The sequence below is a fragment of the Danio rerio genome, chromosome 3 (genome assembly GCF_049306965.1).
Source record: "Danio rerio strain Tuebingen ecotype United States chromosome 3, GRCz12tu, whole genome shotgun sequence".
In the NCBI taxonomy this organism is placed as follows: domain Eukaryota; kingdom Metazoa; phylum Chordata; class Actinopteri; order Cypriniformes; family Danionidae; genus Danio; species Danio rerio.
In genome coordinates this window covers 29867617-29887731 of record NC_133178.1, presented here as the reverse complement: position 1 = coordinate 29887731, position 20115 = coordinate 29867617, and the positions used below count along the sequence as shown (strand labels likewise).

Here is a 20115-nt window from a genome sequence, read left to right as displayed (position 1 = left end):
GTTGTGATTATTTTCATGATAGGTTTGCATTCTTTATGTAAAGCACCTTGAATTGCCATTGTGTAAAATGTGCTACAGTATAAATAAACGTGCCTGGCAGTGTCATGTATTGGATAAAATGACAGAAAAAATAGACATAAGATAATTTTTCAGTGCAGCTAAACGCCAAGTACAAAAAGTTCACATATTAAGCAATTTGGCTTTCAGAATGAGTGCTTATGAAAATACTAATGTCACAATATTAATCACAGGCAAGGGAGAAAGAGATGATTGAGGAACAGGCAGAGCAGAGTCAGTATGATGTACAGTGTCAGGTAAGGGTGTTGTGGTTTATTGAAGGGATAATGACAATTCTTTTGGGGTGAACAATTTTTTAAATGTTTTTGGAGTTGTGGCCGTTTAGCAGATTTCACTGGCTCACTGATTTACAACATGATCTGTCATTTTAACGCTTTTAAAGTTAGTTATTATGAGTATGGAAAATGTCTTTCTGCATTTATTCTGTTTCAGGAGTCAGTCAGTTGACTGTGAACAACACAACAAACAAATGCAATAAATAGTTTTGAAAAAAAATTTGCTGTCATTGAACCTGAGAAAAACTTTGAAAGAAACCATAATGACATAATCTCCATGCTATAATAATAATGATGATGAAACCATTTTTAACTGTGTGGACATATCTTTAATAGTACAATTCGGCTGTATAATTTGTGTCCCCTTTAAAAAAATGCTCAAAGAAATTTTATAGTTATTGTCCCCCCCTACTGTTAAATCAGATTTACGCCCCTGCTAACTGCAACACTGATTAGTGTCATTTTCTGTACTACACCATCATGGGTAATGTAGTTTTTCAGAAGGAATTTTAATAATACCTTTGAGTTTAAACATAAGTTAATAATAATTATTGCAAATATATAAATTTAACAAAAAGATATACTGTCGGAGCTCACAACATTCATATTTGTATTCATATAAAGGTCTTTAATATTTTTATGACAAAAGAAAAACAACAAAAATGTCAAAGAGAAGTAAAACGACTGATTATTCAACAAATGTTGCAACAGAAAACAGCAACTATGTCATGTAAACCTGCGTTTACCTCTGTATGTGTTGTAGAGTAAAAGCATGTGTTGCGGTCGCCGAGAGTCAGGGTGCTCCGGTGCATTGGCCGCTCGCCTCTTCCGCGCGGTCTGCACAGGCGCTCTTCGCTCGAAGTCATTTGCAGATTACTTTCATCATAGAACAAACAAAGACTGTCTACACACGAACAAAATCCAGAAAACGACAGTAATCTATATGTTCCCCTGCTGTTTTGTCACTGTGAACCAGTCGTTTCTTGTTGATATTGGTGACACGTTGTTTTTAGCAACGCCCAAACAAAAGAAAGATGATATATTTAAATATCAATACTTTTAAATGTCTAACTTGGGTTTCAAAACAGCAGACGTTATAAAAGGGCTATGAAGTTATGAGAAAATTCTTTGGAGGGAAATTATTAACCATAATTTAGTGGAACTGCATGGTTATGTGTTGCACAAACCCCCCCCACAAATGTACACCCTTTAGCTACATTACATCCTATAACTAATAATACGTAATATTATATATGATTATTTTGTTAATTATACATATATTAGTGGATATAACATGTTTTGAGAACTGTCTGAGAATTGTTTGTTTATGAATTTGGTGTAAAATTACTAAATTTGCAACTTTCTACTAAATACTCTTAAAGAGGTCAACAGACAGATTGCAGTTAACATTCAAGCCATTCTGCATAAAACAGAGAGCAGTAACTGGTTTCAGTCACTACTGCAACGTTGTGTTGCTGGATTCAGTGACCCTGCTGTATTTGTAGACAAACGAGACAGTTGGAATAAAAAAAAAAACTTTATTATTGATATAATCATCAAAAAAATTTACTCCATAAACAAAACAAAACATTGCAAAGTTCCAAAGTTAAAATGGCCATATTTCCTTTTACATACTCGTTCATAACCACAGTACAAGTAAATTACAGAACACCATTAACAAAACAGTACAACCATTATCAATTGAAAATACATATTGATGTACGTACATTTGTTTATTTTCTTATTTTCATTCACTCGTCCTCCTTCAGCTTAGTCCCTTTACTCATGAGGGGTCACCACAGCGGAATGAACAGTCAACTTATCCAGCATATTTTTTAGACAGTAACCTCAACACTGAACCAGGGGGTATTCCAGAAAGCAATTTACATGATTCACCTAGATAAGTTTAAGGATATGTCATCAGGACCCAGTTTTTTTTTTTTTTTTTTTTTTTTCAAAAGTAATCCAGTGGGACGTAGATCTTGGAAACGGGTTTTTCAAAAATAACAGAGGGATTCTGAATTAAGATCAGACCATGTAATCCAATCTTACATTTGATTTAGATCATACCTGCCCTTTGGGTCACTCAACTTTGAACTCAGATTGGGATCTATTTGATAAAAAAAAAAAAAATACAGGATTATCCTGATTACATCAGAAGGGTGGATTCAGTTGTAATTTTTAATTTTATTTGGTTTTAAAAAACAAATTGTTGTATTTTTTAAGTGAAATGCTCACAAACTTTTTGGTTGCTGATGATATATGAATTCCTTCATATTTAAAGCCTATATGAAGCAAGTTACATCTAATAAGATATGGTAAACAACAAATTAATATGAAAGCAGTATTGCATAAGAACAAACTAAAAAAATGTCGAAAGTTTGTTAATAGCAGCGTTTCCGTTTCTTACCATTAAAACAAACAATGGCTGTTTGTGAGCACTGGTATTTTGCCTACCTGTTGTTCTTTGCTAAGCCAGTAGGCTACACTGTTGGTTCCATTTGAGCCTCTGGAAAACAGGATTTGGTAATCCTGATGTTTGGTATTTGGATCACAGTGAGCCAACCCAATGTTCCTTTAAAAACTGTCATAAAAGCAAGATAGATCAGTTAATCCTGGATAGCAAAAGATGGGACTTCCAAATCCTGACCAATTTGATCCAAATTTAATTTCTTGAAAAACTGGGCCCTGATAACCTTTAGCGTTTGGATTTTGGAATCTTTTTCTCAGGTAAAACAGCTTGCGCATCTTGATGGCAATTTAATTTGTGCCTCCTAAAGGTTCCATCATGAGAGAACTTCTTCCCACACTGAGAGCAGGTGAATGGCTTTTCTCCAGTGTGAACTCTCATGTGCATTTTAAGGGTTTGAAGGGTGGCAAACATCCTTCCACACTGCGCACACGTCCCTTTATCGTGACTCACCATATGTTTATCAAGCCGTCTTTTACACGTAAAAACCTGTCCACACTTAGAGCAGGTAAATGTGTTTTTCTTTTTGTGTGAAACTCCTGTAGCATTCACTGCTCCAGCCTTTCCTGACTGCAAGAATCTCTTTTTACAAGCGGCACAATCACAATACTTCTCTTCCGCATGAGTGTTGAGGTGAGTCTTTAGGTATGACGCTTTAGCAAATGTTTTAGGGCATTGATCACATTTATACTGCAGCACTTCAGAATGATGACGCAGCAGATGATACTTGAGGCTGTTGCTCCATCTGAAAGTCTCATCACACTGATGGCACGTGTAGGGCTCTTCTTTGGTGTGAACTCTCATGTGAATGTCCAGCTGAGTTTTATAGATGAAACTCTTTTCACAAAGAGAGCAGCTGAAAATGTTGTTAGTGTGGATTTGCATGTGTTGATCATATTTGGATTTATACACGTAAGTCTTCCCACATTGGTTGCATGTGAACTGGCCCGTTCTACTGTGGTTTTCTGAGGGTTTGTCACTTGTCACTTGCTTGGTCGAGTTTCTTGTATGTGCGAGAGTGTTTCCACATTGAGGCCTTCTTGTTATTTGAGCGCTGCTTTGTGAGGAAGTGTCTTCAGTTTGGGAAGAAGACAATGATTGTTCTTCTTTTATGGCATCTTGAAAACTCTGGGGCTGATATTTCTCCTCCACTTCATTCTCATCTTGGACTTCCTCTTTCACTTTTATCACTCCTAAAATGACAATATTAATGCGAGGATTAAATCTGCTGAGAGGACTGGAAAGTGAACGAATATAATAGAGCCTCGGTGAAAATTACAATGCATAGCAAAGTTCTTTAAAAAATCTGCTTTAATTTTATATTATCTACAGTGAATTTCAACAGTAACTATTAAGCCACTGAATCCAATGAGCTTACGAAAGTTTCTACAACATTACATTTTTTAATTATAATACCATTCTATCAAATAGTCCAAATCATACATTTCCCCAAGTCTATTTTTTGTTGTTGCTAAAAAAAAAAGCCAAATATAAAAAGTTATGAAAGCCAAATTATTAAATGCCAATGCTGCACGTCTAGTTGAACGGACAATATTCACTTGAAGCAGAGTTACAATGCTGAAAAATTAATAAAGAGCTATTATGGCATTTAGAAGACAGAAGAATCCTTTGAAGGAGGAAAACTAGAAACTTTAAAGCAGGGGTACCCACACTCGTTCCTGGAGGGCCAGTGTCCTGCAAAGTTTAGTTACATCATACAGTATTATTCTAGGTTGTTACTGAGGCTGGGCAATATGGCAAAAATGCAATCTTGATATTGATATTTCAATGCAAGTTGTTCCAGATTTTAAAGAGTAGCTCATCAATGACTGAAGCCACAAAAATTAGAGGGTCAATTAAATGGCATAACATATATTTTCGGCCGATAATTTTTTTTGGTGGTCAAAAAATCAGTGTATCTCTAATATCAACACACTTTCAGATTTCCAGTGTTGCACATTTCTGCTGTGTGATTGGCTCTTACATCAATATAGATTTTAAAAGTCCAGATCTTATCATTGTTATTGACATAAAATTTTATCGTGATTCGATATAATATTGTTTAGTTGTTACCATAAACTGGCAAATTTCTGTTATCTGAAAATATATAATAATGTTGTTTTTTGATTTTGAACCCTTTAAATGCAAGCTTAAATTAACGTATGACTGAAAATCTATTAACATTTAGCTCGCTGAATGCATCATTCACTGGCTGTTTAATAACAGAACACTACTGATACAAGATCATATGAATCGGTTCATTGCTAAACAAAAGAAATCATTCTTTTAAAACAATATCTTCATTTAAAATCATATCATCAACTTGAAAAAAGGACCCGAGTTTGGTTATCCACCACTGAACAATTTTACTCCATACATGACGATAATAATATATCTTAAACTGGACTATATTGGAGATTATTTAACTATATAAGATTGGAGATTTCAAATGAAAAATGTTGACATGAGTCTCAAAGGATATTAAGGTACATTTAATCTGGAGATAAAGGCACAAATATTGGAATAAATATATTCCTTAAGACATCTGTTCTATGCAAGTGCAGTAAATAACAAAGAATATATATAACGTTATATAGTCTGCCATGTTTAATTTCACTAAGCTGAAATGTTACCTAGAAAACAGTGTTTGACCACCGTCTACAAACAAATGAACGTACATTTCCTAAAAAACATTCACAAAAACGTGTAGTAAACAAAGACAAAGCTTAATTTATGGATTCCTCTGGTTGATTTTGTGCAAAGTTAGCCAGTATTAACAAATTATAATCAAATAAACTATGAATGGAAACTAACCTGCATGTTTTTCATCGTTTATGCAACATGGTTGAGGATAACACGCTTCCTCCTCCTCTTCTTCCTTCTTCACAAAAGCCATCTTTAACAGTTACAGTAGCAGATCTTACTTTTGTAGTTACACGTGGATATATTAACGTTATATACACGCTATTTTTAGTTTTAGTCCTTATCTGTATCTTTCTGGTTTAAGATAAACCTGTCGGTGTAGGTAAAACAACAGGTATTACAAAGTTTACGTTACAAAATAATCACAAAATATACATGAAGTCAAACAAACCGCGCGCACGTACTCCCTTTTCTTCTGTGTAACAGCTTCTTAACAGCAGCTCGCAAGCGCAAACAGCGCATTACCGCCACCTACTGTTAGCATGAACCACACTGCACCTTTCAAATGATAGTTTTTATTACAAAACATGAAACATTTACAAACACAGAGCTATTACAGTAAGCATATGTTAAAGTAACATGCATATGCTTTTCTTATTAGTAAACAAATACATTTTTGTATCGGTGTCTCTGGTCCATAAAAACCATAAATGTCTTAAATGTAAAATAGTTTTCCATTTGATGTATTGTTTGTAGGGATAAAACAATATTTGAGCAAGATACATTTGTTGAATATTTGGATATTTAAACTCAAAATACAGATAAATACTTATAATACTTAAATGCTTAATTTTTAATGTTAAGTCTAAATGAAGTGATTACAAATGCACTTTACTAATCACAAATTGAGTTTTGATACATTTGCAGTATGGAACTTACAAAGTATCTTAATAAATCTTTATTAAAAAGACAAGTTATTCGTTTGACCCATACAATGTATTTTTGGCTGTTCCCACAAATATTCTCGTGCTACACAAGACTGGTTTTGTGGTCCAGGGTCACATTTAGCACCATAAGAGAGTAGTAAACAAATAAAGGTATGTTTTTTAAAGGTTGTTTTTTTTTCTACTGAGCTGATTGGATGTAGTACAGTAGGCATTTCATTCAGAAAGATCAGGGAAATTGTTTGTGGAGAGTATTACAACCTAACAGACACCACAATCTGACAAATTAGCTGAAAAACAATAATAAACAGGAAGTACATTTTCAGATTTTAATTAATGATTAGAAGGACATGCACCGATGAATTGTTCACCACAGCTAGCAATGTGAACTAACAAAATCATGTGTTTTGATTTCATGGGGACTTTAAAATCTCACTGCAGACTTTCAAATTTCTTTGAAATACAATTACTTTAAAAAGCATTTTAATTGATAGAAATATCATTTTATTTGTTATAAATGTTTATAAATATATTATAAATATCTATACATGTATGGTTTGTTTAGCTTTTTTTCTTTGCCAAAGAACAAACATTTCCACATAGCACAAGTATGTGTGCAAGATGTATTTTAAAGAGCGTTTGGTTTGGAAAACATCCGCGTACAAGGACCTATTTAAACATATTTAAAATGTTTGTTTTACAAACATAAGTCAAAAACATGTTAAAGACATATCATAAACATCTATTTAACATCCACCTGGAGACATTTAAAACACTCTAAAAAGAACTCTGTGTGATTGGGTGGCCAGAAAAAGTGCTATATAAATGTTACAAAATATTTGATGTAAATTTATCAAACATACATCTCTGTGATGTACAGTGGGGAAAAAAGTATTGAACATGTAAGGCTGGGTGATAAATTGAAAAGTAATTGAAATCGACATTCAGAGCCTATAACAGATATAATTTTTTCAACTATTTTTTTTTAAAATTACATTCCCTACCAAGTGAGGAGTCACATGACCCCGCTCTATTAAGGCTGATGTGTCAAGCGCTGATATGCATGTTGCACGGCCCCATGCCTGCACACCTCTCTCAAAAAAAGTAACTTTGTTGCAACGCATAGCACAAGCTCTGTGATTGGTCGGTTTGGTAGCAGAGAATGGGCAATACAGAAGAAAATAACCCACTGCCTGCTAGAAGATGCAAGAAATGCACTGTTTAAATATTATTTACAGAAATGCAAGAGTTATGTTATTTAGAAGAGATACTGCTTATTTTCTACTTTTAGTATGTAAAACATAAATAATTGAGCTTGTTTGCAAAAGTGCAAGTTATTTATCTTCAGAAATAAGTGTCTGTTGATTTTAGGTAATGTGTGTTTTAATTTCAGTTGTTCCGCGTTGATGTTCAATAAATAATCATAGATAGTATATAGTCTGTGTTTCCTTCAATTATTTAAAATCAAGTAATGCACCCTTCAATCTCTCACTTGTAATATTTGAGCATATTTACTGTACAAATAAAATAATCGTTCATTAATTGAAATTAAGTCAAAATGTTCAATTAATCGAGATTTTGATTTTAGTCCAAATCAAGCAGCCCTATAAACACGTCACCACTGTTCTCCGAAAACATATTTCAAAAAATGGCGTTGACTTGAAATTTTCACCAGATGTTGGTAACAACCAAAGAAGTCCATACATACAAAGAAAACAAGATTACTTCATTTACAAAGGAATTTATGTGTAATAAAATGAAATAACAAAGGAAAAAGTATTGAACACATGAATAAAGGGAGCTGTAGAAAGGCAGTGAAAGCCCAGACAGCAGCTGAAATCTCTCAGTAGTTCCTCAGCCACCCTCTGCCCTTAGTAACTGTAAATTAATATCAGCTGCTTCAGTCCAACATCTACATTAGCAGGACAATGAAGACGAAAGTGGACATTTCAGCAAGGCAATGATCCAAAACACAAATGGATCAAATGCACAAAACTCTCAAATGCTTTCAGAGAAAGAAAACCAAGCTGTAGAATGGCCCGGCCAATCACCTGACTTGAATCCAATAGAAAATACAAAATAAAGATCATATTTGATAGACAAGGCCCACAGAACCATCAAGTCAGTGAAAAAAAACAAATCACACTTGAGCAATGCATGTGACTTCGATCTCCACATGAGGCACCATTAAGCTGCCATCACCTAAAAAAGCCTTTTATAAAAAGTGTTAAATACATTTCAGTAGTTCAGTACTTTCTCCTTGTGTCACTTCATTGTTATTATTACATATACCTAATGTTTCAGATTTCTTTGTTATATTTTTATGTTTGTATTTTTACCAAAATCTGCTTCAATTCCATGTCAACAGCTCCTTTAGAAATTTTATTTCCAGGAAAAAGCATGGCCCGTTAAATACTTATTTTCCCCACTGTACCTGTTCAGTCAAGGCTGCCACAGACACGGAATATCAGTCTATTCACCCCTAAAGGTTGTGTGTGGCAGAATCTACAGGAATGCAATTCTCAATCAAATCTGGAACAATCACCACTTCCACAGAGCATGAATCCACTGCGATCCCAGCGCACTGCTTTTCTCTGTGATAGCTCAAGCGTTTCGCTGAGGTGAAACCGCTTCCACAGTGACCGCAGATGAAGGGTTTCTCTCCAGTGTGCAGTCTCTCGTGCTCTCCCAAGTTCGCTTTCTTGCTGAAACTCTTTCCACAATAGGAGCATGTGAACGGTCGCTCTCCTGTATGCACTTTTCTGTGCTTTATCAAATAGTCGGCTCTGGTAAAAGCTCTTTCGCACTCCGAGCACACATGCGTCTTCATCCCCTCATGTATTTTTTGGTGCGCCTTGAAAGACAGCTGCCATAAAAACCCTTTCCCGCAAACGGAGCAGACGTAGGGTTTCTCGTTTTGATGGATTTTCAGGTGCCTCTTCAAGTAGGACTCCAGAACAAACTTTTTGTTACAGTGCTCGCAGGTAAACTGCCTCACGCCAGAGTGAGAGTGGCTCATGTGAATTTTCAGGCAGCTTGCCCAGGCGAAACCCTTTTCACACAGGTGACATTTGAAAGGCTTCTCCTCTGTGTGGATCCTCATGTGATAGGCGACGTCCCGTTTGCTCATGAAACTCTTTCCACACTGAGGGCAGGAGAAAGGTCTTTCTCCTGTGTGGATTTTTACGTGTTCCTTTAGGTGTCCCTTATTCAGGAAACTCTTTCCGCACTGTAAACAAACGTGAAGACACTCGCCCGTGTGGATTTTAATGTGATCATTCAGGGTCCTTCTATAGCTGAAACTCTTTCCGCATTGAGAGCAAGTGTAGGGTTTGCCTGCATTGTGACTTAGTAGGTGACTCTGAAAGTGTTCGTTGCGTTTATAACACTTGCCGCATTGAGGACAGACGAAAGGCTTCTCATCGTTGTGGGTTAGCTTGTGATCGTTGAGGTTTCGCCTGCGCGAGAATCTCTTTCCACACTGAGGGCAGGCGAACGGTTTTTCTCCGGTGTGAGTCAGCATGTGATCGTTAAGATGGCCTCTGTGGTTGCACCGTTTTCCACATAAAGAGCAAGCGAAAGGCTTTTTGACGTTTGTTGTTATAGGGAAGCTTTGAGGAACACTCGTTATAGTTTGGGAGACACTGAGGGATTCATTAGTGATGATTTCATGAGCTTTCTGAGGCTGATATTCCTCCTGCACGTCATCTAGAAGTTGACTTTCCTCTTTCACTTCTGACAGGTCTGAAATGACAACAGTAAAACATTTAGAAATCCACACAAGTGGATGAAACAGATTAAATGTACAGGACTAAAATGGTGGAAAGAACATGGAAAGATCTACCCAATGTATTCAAAAGTGGCAAGAAAATACCTGTGCAAACCAGCCACAAGCTCTCCTTCAGAGAGGGCTTTTAGTACAGGTGGAAATGCAGTTACTTGTTTGCAGTCTTTCCTAAAGCCGGATCATGTTGACAGGCTTGTGTTTTCAGCAAAAAATCTTTCAAATGTTAGACATTTTTGCATCCCAGATTTATTTATTTTTGTTACAAGTTGACATGCATAAAAGAGGACCAGTTTAAATTTATTTAATTTATTTGCCAAAGCTTAAAAAATAACATGTTAGAGAGGCCTCTCCATTCTCCATGTCCGGGTTATGTTTATTTTTCTTTGTTTGTGGCTGTAAAGTGCAATAACAATACACAAATAAATAAATGGAATGATCATCATTATTTGTGATTAACATTTTGGACAAAATAATCGCAATAAAAACATTCTGTTTTTGTGCAACCATTATTAAACAAAAGGTAATGATCATTTAAATGCGTTGCTATTTACATTATTTTTTTTAAAGGGCACTCAATAATAGCTGGCAGCTAGCTCTCTGCAACTCTCACATGGTCGCCCACTGAAGCTAAGCAGGGCTGCACCCGGTCTGTATCTGGATGGGAGACCACATAGGAAAGCTAGGTTGCAGCCGATCTGGAAGTGGTGTTAGTGAGACCAGCATGGGGTGCTCAAGCTGTGGTCTGTGTGGGTCCTAACGCCCCCGTCTATTGATGAGGACTCTATACTGCGTTAAAAATCCCAGAAAAAAAGTGGGGTCCTGGTCAGATTTGCCTATTGGCCTCTGTCCATTAAAGCATATAGCATCATATCATAATTGTCTCCACCAATCAGAGCACCATGGCTGCTGTTGCATCATCCAGGTGGATGCTGCACACTGGTGGTGGATGAGGAGATTCTCCCCAAAAATGTTTTAAGTGCTTTGAGTGACGAGAAAAGCACTATATAAATCTAAGGAATTATTATTATTAATAAAAAATCTTTAAGTTTCTACTGTGAACACAAGAGAAGATATTTTAAAGAATGTTGGAAACTTTGTTGGAAATCTGGAAAGCAACATTACTCAAAATTCTTTGGTGTTCAACTGAAAAAAAAACGAACTCAAAGGTTTGCAACCACTTGAAGATGAGATTTTCACTTCAAGGTGAATTATGCCTTTAAAAGAATGAGAAAAACAAAAACATTATCAAATAAAAGGTAGTGATCATTTAAATGCGTTGCTATTTACATTATTCATCTGTTTAATCAGTTGTCAGATATTTTTTTATTAAATTACAGACAATAACTCTGATTAACTTTCTTTTGTACAACAGTTATTAGAAAAAAAACAACCAAAAAATACAAAAAGACACCAACCTTCGTGCTCCTCAATTTTTATTATGCTGTTGTCTGGATCAGGCGCATCCTCACTCTCGTCTTTAATAAACATCATCTTTAAAGCTGCATATCTCCTCCAGTCATTAATGTTTGTTTGGACAGTTCGGTGCGACTAGGATGACCATGATTTTACCAGCGTTATATTCAGCTTACTCTTAATTCGATCTTTCTGCTATTTATCTAAATGACTGTTGAACGGTGGCGTGTGGTTATGAGTTTGTATGCAGGGATTTAAGCTGTCATGTACTGGGTAACGTTGTTGTCATCTTTTTGTAAGGTTGGCCTTAAACCCTTTGGTGTTTTACTGCCACCAACTGGACTGGAGTGGAAAAATTAAGCTTGTAAAATGAAGAAATGCGGCATGTAATCTTCACTGTTCAGTTTTTTTCATATTCTTTCAAGACCAAATGGACATATCAAATTCTCTAGATGTTAAAAACTGTTTCTTTTGTGATGAATATATTGAAAACAACTTTTTATGGTTGCAAATGTGCCTGTGCTTTTGGGGAATTTTCCGTTTATTTTCTGATTTTTTTATAAGATTTAAGAAAGATGTGTCATTTTAACAAATAAAACGTTTTGTTTCATTTATTTGTTAAAGATTTGGGATTAACGTGAAATAATTAGTTGGGATAAAATACGTTTTTTTGGCACAACTTGCTTTTTATGTTAAAACATCTTGAATTTGTAAAAACGATAACCTAATTGATTTGTGTAGGGACAACTTGAAGGAAGTGTGTGCACTTTTTACAGTGTGGCGATGCCCAGGGGACTCTGAACTAAATCTGGCCTGACCTGAGCCATTCACTCTCATAAAACATTCATTTTCATTTACATGCAACACACACGTGCTTTTGTAGCATAATTATTAAAACCATAATACTGTTTAGTTAAACTCTGTGCAGAATAAACAACAGATGCATAAAAGCAGTACAGCAGAGAGCTCATCAACACAGAGAGAGGGAGTATTCGAGTGTCCAGTAGGTGGCAGTACATTCAGCATTCAGTCTGCCACAAAATCCACCAAAGAACCGTTTCCGGAAAAACAAAACACGCTCGCTGATCTAAATCTAATTGAAGTTGAGTAAATCCTTTTAAAATGCCAGTGTGCTCCGCGTATAAGTGCAAGAAGCGTTCAGACAGAGAGTATAAAGAGGCATACAAGAGGGGCGAGTTTTCTTTTCACAAGTAAGTAAAACCCAACCATCAACAAGCCCCTGAAACATGCACGTCTGTCCATGGTTGTTGCGGTTTTGTCACAGGTCGGTGTGTGTGCGCGTGTTTGTCTGTTTATCCGCAGATTCCCGCTGGAGGACGGCCTGAGGGTCCGAGAATGGCTCCGGCGGATGAGATGGCAGAACTGGTGGCCCACTGGAAACTCTGTCCTGTGCTCGGACCATTTTGAGAAGGACTGCTTTGAGCAAGTGGGCAGCCACAAAAGACTGCGAAAAAGTGCTGTCCCGACTATCTTTAATTTCCCTAAGCATCTCCAGTGGAAGGCAAGTAAAAGTCGTCTTGTGTCAGTCTTCATAACGGTTGAGGTGAAGTTGGTTTTGTTCACACATTCGCACTCTATTCTAATACCATGAAATGCAAAAATGTTATTTACAAATTCTAAATAGTAAAATCATATTAGCAGCCAGTGACTGTCAAAGTACATCATAGTTCACAGTCAACAAACAGTGCTAATGCTGTTTTGAAGTCATACTTGCATCATGTGACTTCAGCCCGAACAATCAAAGTACCATGGTAAACAATATAGGGAGCAGATCACAAGTTGTCACTGAACGAATGTACGACTATAAAACCAACTTTACCTTGATCTCATAAGGTTTTTGCTGTTTTGTAAATGCAAGTGTTGTAGTGTAAATTACAATTTCATGCACATTTTAATTTCACCTTTTATTTTTGAATATCCAAATACAGGTGCCAGCTGTCAAAAGGCGATCTCTGGTATGTATTGCAGATAAGAGGACAAACCATATACTTACTCAGTAAATCAGTGAATTAATTAACTGATGGAGTTTATGAATACAACTGTACGCATTTGTAAACGGCTTTTCTGTGACTATTGCAATACTGGAAATACTTCATTAAGTACATCATAATTGCAGTAGTACAATAATTATTATGCTCCAAATTACATGACATGTGTGTTGTTGATCTGAATATGAATCTGAATGGACTAAATCATAAAACAAATCATTGTAGAACTAAAAACCTTGGAATGTCACATACAGGTGTCAATATACAACACATGTATTGAGACAGCCAACATCAGAGAAGTATATTCACCTTTGGAGTAGGTCTCAATTACTGATAATACCTCAATATATCAGTTTAAAATGACCATATTAGTGTCCAATAAGGTAAATAATAGTATTACATTGTATAATATTCTGTGATTTATGTCATATAAAGTAAAACATTAATGTAAATCTTATGTGCCTATTTTAATTATGCATGTTGTTGGATTATAAACACATTAATACAAGTGGAAAAAATAAGATTAAGCTAATTATATAACTGCCAAACCAAATTATGTTGTTAATTACATCAACCTTAATTTTCACAAAAATGTAGTCATTGTGACAGGTCTACTCTGGGGGAATCTGTTTTGTACAGAATACAGTGCTGCAGCTGTGACATTCAGACTGTGAAAGATTTGTTTAACTGTATAAACTGCTCACACTTGCACACACAGCTAAGTTTTTTTCTAGCTACGTATAAGAAATGTTTGCTTGTTTGTTTTAAACGTAGCTGCTAGACTGCAAAACATCCAAATGTTGTAAAGTTGGTTTTACCACAATTGTTATTTTACTTTTGGATTAGCGTTCTTATTAAATCTGGAGGGAATCAGTGGGGAAATGGTCTTAAGTTTTGACATCACAGCTGCAGTGCTCTTATGTGACACTACTAATCTTTTCAATATTCATACTTTATTTTTTATTCTTATTTCAAGTGATTATTTGTTTACTTTGCATGTTTAAGAATCGTACGCCGGTTGCAGTGCCTATTAAACCAAAACCAACCCTAGTGTCAGCACCAGTAACACCACGGTAAAGTACAGTATCTGGTATCAAATAAGTCAGAATCTGCAGTTGTTTTCCTTCTATCTGATCATCACTTGTTTATGGGTTTGCTAGGCTTGAAGGGACATTTGTTCGTGTGAATGTGGATTCAAATGGTTCCAGCCGTGGACTCTTTCACGCTGGCAGCTTCCACGATGACTACTGCAAACCTCAGGTTATTGATTGTTGTTTTATGTTTAGCGGCTTTAGGCTGCAAGTTTATTATACACTTAAACATTAATACATCAAACCATATGTTTTCACAGAGCTTTCACTGGATGAAGCTGTCGGAGGGTGATGGCGAATCTGATGATGACTCTAGTGTATGTAGTCCTTTATATTCTTTCAGTGTCTAAATCTCAAAACAAGTAGTGTGACTAGAAGACATATAATATAACTATTCAATCAATGTATACCTCAGTTTTTCCTTACTATTTTACTTACTCTTCAGTTTTTCATACTGTTGTTCTTACTAAATTCTTATGGTTATTTATATTATATTATACTATATATTATATAAAGATATGGCTAACATCCCCAAAAAAATTTATACAAACATGTAAATTGCTAAGACTCTAAGATTTAGCATTAATGTCTACGTTAATGTCGTTTGTTGCTAATATATATTAATTTACACAGTGACATAACCTGTTTACAATACAGTTTTTTTTTTAAATATGCATTGGCATCACTGGCAGGTCAATTAAAATAACCTATGGCCAAATATTGTATGGATTTTGCAGAATTACCTGCAAATTAAGCTGTAAACTCTGAATGTCTTTCTTAAAGTAAATTTAATGTTTAGAGAACTTTTATTCATGCACCAACTTATATGGCAAAGTCTTGTAATTTAAGATCGCATTTGTTAAAAGCAAGATCTATAAAACCTTTCACATCAAAACCAATACAAGCAGTGCATAAAATAACTCTGTTTTGTACTCTGAATGTTTTGTGTCTCTGTCAATATGTATACTTTTAATATTATCTATATTAGGGATGCACAATATATCGGCGGCCATATTATTATCGGCCGATAAATGCTTTTTAAAAATCTTATCGTTATCGATCCGATATCAATATTAAGCTAATGTCTTTAATCCAATATATTACATAATCGTACAGAACTGCCTGCTTCATGCATACATGGGTTGAACTTGTTCAGACTTGTCCGGTGCACTTTCCTCATGTTGTTTATTCCTTCAAATTCTGTCTTTTTTTTGTGCGGTATTGCTGTGCGTTAATTGCTCAGTAAGTAATCAAATTCCTTATGATTGTAGATATGTTTGATAGAATGTCATTTTGTATTTTGGTTTAAATTGCCTCAGGAAAAAATATTGCATGTATAAACATTTTGTTAATTTTCCCAACCAATATTCACTGCTCATTAACCAAATATTAGCCGGTCAGATTAATATTACATTGTTATTAAATTTAAAAAAAATTATTGACATGTCTATTTTGTGTCTGACACATTTAATTTTGCATTTTAAAATTACTGATTTATTTTTACATGTAAGCAACAGCATACAGAACATATATCGGTTCATCTAAAAAGTTATCGGTATCGGCCCAAAAATGTAATAATTAAATTATATATTATATAATTATATATTGTCATATATATGAATATACATTTTTTCGCTATACTTCTACAGGACCCTGAAAGTGATGTCACCAGTGATGATGCACCTCTTGAAACCCCACAAAATCCAAACTCCAAGTTTATCAAGGTCTGTCTCTTACAGATTTATATGCAAATCTATTTCTCTGTGAAGACTAGGAAAAAAATAGCCTAAATAGATAATATAGATATATAGTTAACTTTCAAACTTTTTTTACACTTTCCAGGTGACAGAGAGATGGCAGTGGCTGAGTATAGATGTAACCGGGCCATTTCAAGAAAGCAAAGGCCCCTACAGTCACATCGTGGTCATCTGTGACTATTACACCAAGTGGATTGAAATTTTCCCGACAGAAAAGCCTAATTCTGATTCTGTTGCCCTGCTTATGTGTGATGCCATTTCCCGATATGGTTTTCCTCTAGGGTTTCTCACTCCTTGGGGAGCAAGAGGGATTCAGGTCAGAACGGTAAGTCCTGCATTATGACTCCCTGGATAATACCAGAACAGTTCATGCATGCTTTTATTTTGGTCTCTTAAAATGTGAAGAGACGTTTCTTAATGCAGTTTAATGAATGACCTTCTCCAAATTTGCTTCTTATTATTTTCAAGGTTAACAGAGCACTGAATAACATTTTGATGATAAAGGATATTTCCCTTGTCTCTCGACATCACCAGGCGTCACAGCTGGAGCCACACACTCAGTATCACATTATCAAGTATGTTTGTTTATCTTCTGGACATATGCCACAGTGTAAGTTTGGAGTCATTTTGAAATGATTGTCCTGTTTCTCTTCAGCATGGTAGAAAATCTGGTGAAGAAGCATCCAGACAGTTGGCATGTTCATTTGCCTGTTAGCGTGCTGCGATTTAACTGCAGTGTCCATCCAGAAACCAAACACAGACCCTTGGTTCTTCATCGGTGTGAGGGAAAAAAGCCTTATACATCACCCAGAGATCAGCCAGTATGTATTTTATTCACTGGAATATTACTATTAGGTTATGATTATCAGAACACTATAATTATTTTAGAAATAGGTTCGTTGAGTTTTATTTTTATTTTTTTATGTATTAAATGCATTAAGCTGTTTTATGGGTCTGGTAGGAACACTTTTAGCTTAGCTTAGCATAAATAATTTAATTGGATTAGACCATTAGCATCGGTGTACTAAGACCGATGGAAAATGAAAGGCTGCTATATTATAGGCAGATATGGCTTAGAACTATACACTCATCACTTATTCTGGAGTAATAATCAATGAATTTTGCTGCTGTACCATGGCTGCAGCAGGCACAATGATATTATGCAGCTCTGTTAAATCTGATTAAATATTTTATGCTAAGCTTAAAGTGCTTCTTCCAGACTCAGAGATCGGCTAAATTGATTGAAAAATGGTCAAACTCAACTGTTTAACTCTAGGGCAGTTGTAAAATGAGCCTTTTTACAAAAAAAGTGTAGTGTTCCTTTAACACTTTATTTAAAAAAAATGTACCCTTTAGTAAATTTTGATTTTGCTTGATTCTACATGTTTACAATAAACAAAATAGGGGTCAAAGTATTCTGGTGTATATTAGGCTCATAAAGGCTGTATTTATTTTGTCATTTCAAAGCGAACAGTTATATTGTGAAAAATTGTTACTAAGTATTTAAAAATTATTTTAAATGTAATGTTAGCCATTACTGCCATTTAATGTCACATGACTGAAGTTCAAAAGCAATTAATTGATCCTTTGAAACAAACAAAAAAAAACTGAAGGTTTGAAACCTTTATTGTAACATGTTCTTGCTGTGTAGATGTTTCTTTTCAAAAATATCTTTATCTTCTGAATGGTTGTTTTTAGATTGTAAATAATGAAATGTATATTTTTTGTCCAATCAAGCTCAGTGAAGATGATCTTGCAAAGTACTCATTCAAAATCCAGAAACCAAATCCTTTAAAAGAAATTGAGGCACTTAAACGAATATTCCGTGAGTATAACCCTATGCTGTCTGAAGCATTATCAGTGTCTGCTTTTCCTTTACATCTGTGGTCATTAACTTTTCAAATTTAACACAGGAGAATCAGCGGATTGCATTGTTATTTCATGAAGCAAGCTCTGGGTAAGTGTGAGTTAACAGTACCAAGTTGTTGTTGTTACTTATGGTTGTTGCTTATTTGTTAATCTCCAGAATGTTCAGTAGTTTTCTTTTTTTTTCTGTTGCTAGTGTGCCTGAATATCATTACTGGAGTGTGAGGAAGAAGCTCTGTACAGAACGTATCAATGAAGGGATGGAGGATAATGAACCCTGGAGTCCAGAGAGACTGTTATTATGATTGTGACTTTCATATTGAAATATAATGCAACATTGTGAATAAATACCTTTTTAATGGTATACAATAGAGTAGTATTAATATAAACTGCTGGAAAAAGAGGGTAAGAAAAGAGAAAAGTTTTATTTGGTCGGTAAATAACTGATTTAATGAGATAAATAATGATAATGTTAATAAATCAAAAGCTTTTTTTATAAAGTCTTGATTCCTACTAGAAGTTGTAGGCAAACTTGAAGGTTATTGTGAGGTTCTGAAATGAAGTGTGCACGTTTACCAGCCCTTTGCCCCCAAATACACTTTTTATAATCAGTTTCAGTTTTGTCCAGCAAGGCCTTGTTCAGAATAAATAGTTTGTACTACTTTTAAGGGTGTGTCTTTGTGCGTTTCATATTCATTTGTATTTCCTGCCCCACACCATATCTTCTGGAACAACCTTACTAAAAAAATATTATTTAAATATTTTAGTAGCCATTTCTATCGGGATAACAGTGGCTAACAGTGTCCATTAATCATCAAAATAAGTTATTTTGTGTTAAAAAATAAAAGCCCTCAAAGCTTTGGAAGCACTTGAGAGTGACTTATTATCATTTTTTTTTTTATCTTTGTGAAGTATTTAATCTTTTATATAAATATTGATCTTGGTGACATTGTGGCTCAGTGGTTAGCACTGTCGTCTCACAGCAAGAAGGTCACTGATTCAAGTCTTGGCTTGGTCAGTTGGCATTTCTGTGTGAAGTTTACATGTTCAAAGACATGCGCTATAGGTGAACTGAATAAACTAAATTGGCCGTAGAGTATGTGTGTGAATGAGTGTGAAAGGATATTTCACTGTACTGGGTTGCGGCTGGATGTGTGAAACATATGCTGCTGTGTAAAACATATGCTGGAATAGTTGGTGGTTAATTTCACTGTGGCGACCCCTGAATGAAATCTTAATCAAATATTTCATTATTTATATTACATATATTTATATAGTTTGTTTTGCCCCTCAGAACATCATGTTTGAGATGGCTTAAACATGCTGTTTAGATTAGTCTAGCCCTGAGCCTCACCTGTGAAACCAGGGTTTATATCCAGGTGTTCTTAAAGAGGTGTAACGTTCCAGGGGATTCATTTAAATATAAAATATGACCCCATCTTCAGTCTATACTTTTTAGCATATTTTGTTTTCAATCAGACTAACCATTTTAAAGCCCCCTGTGGACAAGTGGGTCCTTGGTTACAAACCACTACCCTATAATCTCCAATAAATTATCTAAAAATATGAGCACATCCTGTTCCAATAAACATTTTGGGCCATTCCAGAAATCCCCACGAAACCCATTCGGTACTTTTCATTGTCATTTCAAGAGTTAGTTCGACTAGAATAAAAGAAAATGTACATCAAAATACGCGTAATATAACAAATTGTTTATGAGCAACAAGTGATAGTTAAAAGAATTATGCGAGGCCACTAGGGCGCGACCGTCTCCTGCACAGG

The 20115-nt window shown here is 35.2% G+C and overlaps 3 protein-coding genes across 3 annotated transcripts; 1 reads left to right on the top strand and 2 right to left on the bottom strand.

Moving 5' to 3' along the window:
• Positions 1-1871: 1871 nt before the first annotated feature.
• On the bottom strand, positions 1872-5961 carry si:dkey-66i24.9. The gene is made up of 3 exons (XM_073944569.1): positions 5931-5961; positions 5638-5719; positions 1872-4016 (listed from the first exon to the last, which is right to left on the bottom strand). Exons 2-3 carry the CDS (start codon positions 5717-5719, stop codon positions 3052-3054), a joined length of 1047 nt encoding a protein of 348 aa, XP_073800670.1. The 5' UTR covers positions 5931-5961; the 3' UTR covers positions 1872-3051.
• Positions 5962-6021: 60 nt separating this feature from the next.
• Positions 6022-11907, bottom strand: si:dkey-66i24.8. The gene is made up of 2 exons (XM_017354779.4): positions 11613-11907; positions 6022-10154 (listed from the first exon to the last, which is right to left on the bottom strand). Exons 1-2 carry the CDS (start codon positions 11686-11688, stop codon positions 8893-8895), a joined length of 1338 nt encoding a protein of 445 aa, XP_017210268.1. The 5' UTR covers positions 11689-11907; the 3' UTR covers positions 6022-8892.
• A 767-nt stretch (positions 11908-12674) lies between these two features.
• On the top strand, positions 12675-18702 carry zgc:153292 (the record flags this gene model as incomplete). Its single annotated transcript, NM_001076669.1, is given in 14 exon segments — positions 12675-12731; positions 12734-12821; positions 12934-13132; positions 13560-13586; positions 14625-14692; positions 14780-14879; positions 14971-15027; positions 16360-16434; positions 16553-16792; positions 16936-17042; positions 17123-17288; positions 18205-18292; positions 18381-18424; positions 18530-18702. Coding segments are annotated over 12 exon segments (1247 nt in total), but the record flags the coding sequence as incomplete, so codon positions are not given.
• Between the last annotated feature and the right edge of the window lie 1413 nt (positions 18703-20115).